We start from the raw sequence: 6,910 nt of genomic DNA on the forward strand, positions 1-6,910 counted from the left end.
ACTTGACTGGACAAGTGGGATGCTGGACTCTGTATGGTGTGAGCTTTTAATTAGGGAGTCTCAGCGGAACTTGGGCTGTGGTTATGCATCAAGGTGGGGGGACTCACCATGGGGGAGGGGTTTGGGATGAAGGGGGGAGAATCCCAGTACCTATGAAATTGTGTCATGAATATACTGTAATTAATGAATAAATGAATAGAAAAAAACAAACAAAAACAAACAAACAAAAAAAAAGAGTTATATGAATGCTGTGTTCCACATTCTCTCTGTTAACTCTGAGATTAGCACAGGGTATTGCAGGGACATTTTTGGTAATATTCACTGTGCTTTTGTCTCTTCTTTTGTTCTTGGTCATTGCACTTCTGGTTAGCAGAGTCTTCTAATTGGGGCAGGTTTTTTATATGTTTTATTCTTTTTTATTCATTGATTACATTGTATTATGTGATACAGTTTTGTTGGAACTGGGAATCACCCCAACCCTCCCTCCGCCCTTCCCCCATGTGGAATATTCCACCTTGTTGCATATCCACTGATCAAGTACAGTTGAGATTCCCTCTTTGCAAGCATAAACTGGGGCAGGTTTTTAAGCTGTGTCACCCACAGGTCTACAATGCGATTTTACTTATTGCCGTCGGTACACAACTCTTTGCTTGCAGTCACTTGTGCGAGAACCTCGAGCAAGTTCCAGATCTGGGTTCTTTGCTAGATTTCCACTGTGGTATCCACAGCCCCAGCTCCTGGCTCACTACTCTCCACCCCATGCGATGCTGTGCTGAGGCTATATCATTGTCTCTGCAACCTTTCTCCCACTTCCAGTTGGAGCAGATCCCAGATTAGAGACACCAGGCGTATTATATAGTTAGGTTGTTGGTGGCACTGATCTTGTCAGAACCTTTTATTGTTAGGTCTGGGTGCCACACAGGCCTATTTTGACCTGTACAATGCCACACTCGGTATTATTTCCTGCAGGACCAGTGCTATCCATGGAACTCAGCCAGTTCTCATGAGCTCAGCACGTGCACAGTTCACTGTTGTCCCCTGCAGGCCTAAAGCTATTGCCACAGTGTTCAAAATGGCGCCTGATGTGCCACCTCTAGAGTCCTTGATCTGCTGGCCATCAGGTCTTAGAGACACCCAGACCTGTCTTGAGTGGAACCTTTACAATGCCATGTTACGGCAGCTCACTGAGTCAGAAATGAGTTCACTCTCAGCTCAGTGTATGCTCAGTCCATTCCCTTGCCTTTGCTTCCTTACGCAAAAGTGACTCCCAATTCAGCTCTAGGGGGCTGACCCAGCTCTGAAATCCACCCTGTTTTTGCACTGTCCATCTGGAATCAGCTGCTCTGTCTCTGCTCCCGGTCAAATCAAATCAAACAGATCAGCAGTACAGACAGTTTTTGTCTGGGCTCACCTCCCAAGCTCCCAGTAAAAGTCCCTTCCCACCTGGTTGCTGGTGTAGTTTCGGCAGCTAGTGGAGTTCAGATCACTGTTAGCTGAAGGCTGCTGGAGTTTCAGTCACTGCAACACCACACCGTTGTGTCCACTGCTTTCCTGTGTCTGTCAGTTTCCAAGTACCCCTCTACTATTGTTCAGTCCTTTCCTATTTCCTGGAATATGTCTTCTCTGCTTCATCCTGATTAAATGTTTCTCCATCTGTTTAAACGTGTCTTTACCCTATTCCACCATCTTGATTCTCAAAGTAGACAGCTTTCTAGCATTGTCAATTATGATTCTGGAATTGTAGTGGTCTGTTTCATTCCTCTTTGTGCCTTATCCACGCACCCTTATCGTCTTCCAGTTTTATTCCACTGACCCCTGTTGCAGCATGTCTTCTAAACACAAGAGGATACAGCCAAGTGTCAAAAGCCTCCCATAGCTCAGCATCGTGAAGAGAGCAGGCCTAAGCAAAGCTGTTGTGCACTAGTCCAGGGTTTCTGCAGCTGACATCAATTCATAAAGTGTGAGGGGAAATTAGGAAGCATGGTACACCTCCACATGGACAGCAACTTTGTCCATTGGCATGGCTCATTACCCACTCCCAACTTGATTTATGTAGAATGTCCTTTTCCAAGTACATGTATGCTGTTGCTTGACCCAAGAATTGAAATCTCCCTAACTCTTACACTCACTGACCTGTACATAGAAGTCAGCACCACATTTCCAAAGCCAAAGGTTTCTGCCATCCCTGCTTCAGGCAAGTTAGGATTACTTTTCACACATGTCAGCACTACATTGAGGCGATGTCATCTGGAAAGCATTAGTAATCTAGCACAAGCATTTACACAGGTAGATTGAGTGAAGCCTTTGTCCTAATTCATTGGCAAGAAAGCCAGGCTTCTGCCATTCTTGGGATTCATTTCTTTGATTTATGTCTTGTTACTCATATGTATTTTTATATTTTTAATAGAAATTGTGGATATACTTTAGCATGGTCCACATGCCCCAGTTTACCAGCTGCTCTGTGTCAATGGGATGTTGGGGAGCACCTGGGTCAATGGTGAGAAGTGTTGCTGAGGTAGCAAACAGCATATAGTGATGTCACAATGGCTCTGTATGAGATGTGGTGGAGCGAGATAGTGCTTAGTCTGGACATTTCCTTTCAAGCGTTCAGAGGAACAACAGGCTTCAAATCATTCAGCGGAACCAGGGGACAGCAATCAAGTTGCTCAGAGGGAGTGGAGACAGAACTCCTTCCAGGTTTGAAAAATGTGCTGTGAGCGGCAATCTCTGAGCCCAGACATTCTCATGGAAACTCCAGAAAGGCACCAGCTATTCCTTGAGGATACTCACCTAAGGTCTGTGATTGAAGAAGAGGCCTTTAAGCTTTTATCCCAGCACTCCTTGCTGGACAGACTGTCTTCTCCTAGCGATGGATTCAGTCACCAGGAACAGAATAACCAGCATGTTCTGGGGTTTCCTAGAAAACTTTGGCAAATAGTGGAAAGCCCTGAATTCAAATCGATTTGGTGGGGCGAAGGAGGAACCTGCATCGTGATAGATGTAGAGCGATTTCAGACAGAAGTTTTAGAGATGAAAGGCCATTTCAGAATCTTTGAAACGTGCAACATGAAGAGCTTTGTGCGACAGCTTAACCTTTATGGATTCAGGAAGATGCAGTCAACTTTTCAGAGATCGGCTTCCCTATTCCACTTTATGCCGGAATGTCATGATGTCTTAGGGACAAGCAAGGTGATTAAGATTTCCAACCCTTTGATTCCAAGTGAATACATAGGATGCATTTATGGTGTTTAGTTCTTGTAAAGGATCCAGATTCTTGAAGGATGCTTTCAAATTTAACATGGGATATTTAGTTTTCTGTTGTTGCTGTCGTTGTGGGATAGGTTATTATTCACAACTTCAATATCATTGTGCATCTTCAATATCGTTGTGCATTTTCTGTGTTGTGCAACACAGTCACGTTGGTGTGCTGTGTGCGGGAATCTCCTTTTTCTTTTTCTTTTTTGCCACTTTAGCAATCTTTAACCAAATTGTGCTTTAATGAACAAAGCATAGGCAACTAATACCAATAACAATATCAAACTAATCTCTCTCTCCCTCTCTCTAATTCTCTCTACCTAAAAAGGTGTGTGCGTGTGTGTGTGTGTGTGTATGCATAGCTGCTGTAAGGAGAATTTGTTATGATAATAAAAGACTTTCTGAACATAAGATTACACACCAATAATTGCACCCAAAACATTCAATACATGGCTTATGAAACACTGATACAAATTGCTACGCAAAATTTTCCACTTACCAAATATCTTAGCTCCTTGACAGACCCTGTCTGATTTTCAGAGGAAGAAACACCTGTATCTGTGTGTGTATTCAGCTACATTAACCATGATTAACCACGATTCCACATGAGTAGGAAAGCCGAGGATAGCTGCCATGCATCTCTGCAGTTGCTAGTTAGCACAGTTTCTCTTTGCCACAGGTTCACTTCTCTCCTGGCTAGAAATATTGCTGATGCATGTTTAATTTTGTTGCAGTTGCATTTCTTCCATCACCCACATTTCAAACAAGGCTGTCCTCAGCTCTTACGACACGTTCTAAGAAGAGTGAGCATTAAGAAGAAATACCAGCCATTGGAATCCTCACCTCAAAATCAGCCCAATGAGTCACCTCGAGCACAGGAAGTTTTAGCAAAGAATAATGGAAATGCAAGTGTTGTTCCACGGAACAGCACCAGTCTTGGAAACTATGCATGCTTTGGTGCATCATCTCGCAGATGCAGTCCACCTGTAGCTGAGAACGTGGCACGTGAACCTGGAGCAATACGAGGGGCCTTATCAGCTCCACCATCATCTTCTGCCATACGAGCAGTCATCAAGGACACACTCACACTTGCAATTTCTCCTCAGTTGACACCGAGTCAGTTGGTCTCACATGCTCAACATCCTTATTCTAGAGCCTCTCTCGTGAATGTTGTTTCAACCACACATTCTTATTTGCAGAACCACAAAAGGATGCCACTCTACACTCATCCTTACCCAATGATGCTGCAGCCATCAGGATTCCCCCTCACATACCGGGAATTCTGGTCCCATCAACAATCATCTCATCCCCCATTCCTGGCAGGCAATCCACACATCCCCATGAGAATGATGCCACCGCCATCTTTTGCTTGCCCTCTTACTCATTTCCAAAATGACCCCACTAACACTACAAAATGACCATGAAAACTGCTGTTACACCTTTGCATTCCCTCTGTGGAAGCAGTTCATAGAACTTAGCCAGTGGGTGAATGCTGCAAATAATACACTTGCATAATTTTGCAAATAAAACATCAATGCATATCATGGCTTATGTGTTTCATTCTCAGCATGCTATTGGGATGCAACAACATGGGATATTGCCAGGGAATAGCCTGACATTCATGCTGAGTGTTCAACATGGATAAGAGAACAAGTAACAACTTCCATACTTCTTACAGATGTGGCACTACTTACAGAAATCAGACGAGTACCTCCTTTGTCAAAATAAGAAGGAGAGCAATGGTTGTTGGCATTGTGGTTAGGTATCAGCAAAAGCTGTGAGGGGGCAGGACAAGGGTCCATCATAATTCTTGGCTCAGGCAACCTGCCCCTCTACTCTGCCTACTTCTCTGGTATGCCTGCCCTATCTGACTAATTCACAGAATCTGTGGAGATTTGAGTGGACAGATGCATGCCAGTGTTGAGGTGGTACTGGTTCTTACAGCCTCGGGATAATTTTGGAAATGTAAAATGGAATGATTTGATACTCCAGCTCATACCTTTCTCCTGCTGTAATAACTGGAGAAGATACAAGTGCAAAAGCAGCTCATCCTTTACAATTTTTCCTCACAAATTCTGCAAGGGAAGAGTCTGAGTGTGTATAACTCTACTCTGTAGAGAGATCCTGGCTTCAGACACTCTTACTGTCCAGTCAATCCCAATAGTGAAGCCATATCATGTGCCTAATGAATGTGAACACCCTCATCCAGGCATGGCATTTCTAAATTCAGGGCAAGGCCAGGGTCTCTGAGAGGAAGCAATGTGTCTCAGACACCAAGGTGTGGTGAGGGCATATTAGCATCAAGACAGCCTTGCATCTAGTAATTCAGGTTTTCAGTAGAGACACACTGCGACAGTTCCTTGTGTGCAGTATCTTAGAGTACACATCGGAGTGAGCCCTGCTGAGAATCTGCAGAGCACAGAGACGAGTGTGGTAAGCATTGGCCGAGAGTGGCATGAAATCTATGACATTTTGGTGATTATTTTTTTATTATATATTTTTTATTAATTATTTTGCATTATGTGACAGTTTCATAGGCTCTGGGAATCCCCCCACCCCTCCCCCTCCCCTCCCCCCCTGGTGGATTCCTCCACCTTGATGCAGTATTACAGTTTAAATTCAATCAAGATTTTTTCCTTGCAAACATATACCAAGCATAGAGTCCAGCTGCTTATTGTCTAGATTGGTTGAGCAGTTTCTTGGGGAGACCATTTCTGGTCCGAAGTTAGAGCTCATAGAATATCATCACAATCAATTAAGAGTCCCAATATAGCATCAACAACAATGTGCAATATTATGGAATTGACATGGTTTTGAGTAACCAGTATGTTAAAAAAAAAAAAAAGCAAGTCCTAACCACAACCTATGATTAGCTCACTGACATTTCAGTTTTAGTTTATATACAGGACCGGTTGCTATATACCTTAAAGTGGCTATAAGGTACCATTCAGCTGTCTCGTGTCTATTTCATTTTAGTATTTAGCAATTTGTTGTGTTGAAGTATAATTTTACTGATCTTGGCAGATTTTAGGATAATCTAGACTGGCTTGTAACTCTAACAAGACATTTGTCAACATTTAAGGGGCAGAACATTTTTTGGGGGGGCGGGTGTGCAGGAAAATCCTCAACACCATAGTGAGGAGTAACTAATCTGTCCCACCCAGTGAGGCATGAGCCAATCCACGCCAGCTCTTTCCTGTCAGATTTCAAGTTCTACTTTCTGTTGTTTGTCTATTTATTTTAGGTTTTTTAGTTTGTATTGTTGTTTGCTGTGAGGGGTTTTCGAAGCGATCCCAATGGTCATTGCGAGGGAGGGCGGGGTCCAAAGGTGGAGCCAGGCTCTCGGACCAGAGACAGCTCTCCTTCCTGGTCCTGAAGGACATTTATTGTTCTTCTGTTTCTGCACACCGTCAGGGCTTCTGGTTGTCTTTCCGATGATGTTGGTTTCTGCACGGTAGTGTTTGGACTTCTTCCATCCCCTGTGGAAGCTCCGGTTGGGGGTGGGTGACCTCAGAATACTCGGCCTCCGAGGGCATCCAATTCCCTGTGGCCTCCTTGGCTGTTGGGATATAGTCCTTGTTGCTCGTATTAATAGTTTGTGGTGAAGGTTTGGGAGTCTTCATGTTTGGGATCCATTCTTCCTCCTTACCACCTG

At 43.8% G+C, this 6,910-nt stretch overlaps 1 protein-coding gene across 1 annotated transcript; it reads left to right on the plus strand.

Moving 5' to 3' along the window:
- The first annotated feature begins 2,706 nt into the window (after positions 1 to 2,706).
- On the plus strand, positions 2,707 to 4,651 carry LOC131478733 (heat shock transcription factor, Y-linked-like). Its single transcript, XM_058659306.1, has 3 exons — positions 2,707 to 3,189; positions 3,990 to 4,371; positions 4,455 to 4,651. Exons 1-3 carry the CDS (start codon positions 2,707 to 2,709, stop codon positions 4,649 to 4,651), a joined length of 1,062 nt encoding a protein of 353 aa, XP_058515289.1.
- The last annotated feature ends 2,259 nt before the right edge of the window (positions 4,652 to 6,910 follow it).

The sequence above is a fragment of the Ochotona princeps genome, chromosome Y, assembly GCF_030435755.1.
Source record: "Ochotona princeps isolate mOchPri1 chromosome Y, mOchPri1.hap1, whole genome shotgun sequence".
NCBI classification, from domain to species: Eukaryota; Metazoa; Chordata; class Mammalia; order Lagomorpha; family Ochotonidae; genus Ochotona; species Ochotona princeps.

Bases quoted from the DNA above. Each gene is read 5' to 3' on its own strand.
- LOC131478733 (XM_058659306.1), top strand. From the start codon at position 2,707: ATGTGCTGTGAGCGGCAATCTCTGAGCCCAGACATTCTCATGGAAACT. The intron at 3,190-3,989 runs GTGATTAAGATT...ATTTTGTTGCAG, and splicing joins ATGTCTTAGGGACAAGCAAG to TTGCATTTCTTCCATCACCC. The intron at 4,372-4,454 runs GTCAGTTGGTCT...TCTTATTTGCAG, and splicing joins TTCTCCTCAGTTGACACCGA to AACCACAAAAGGATGCCACT.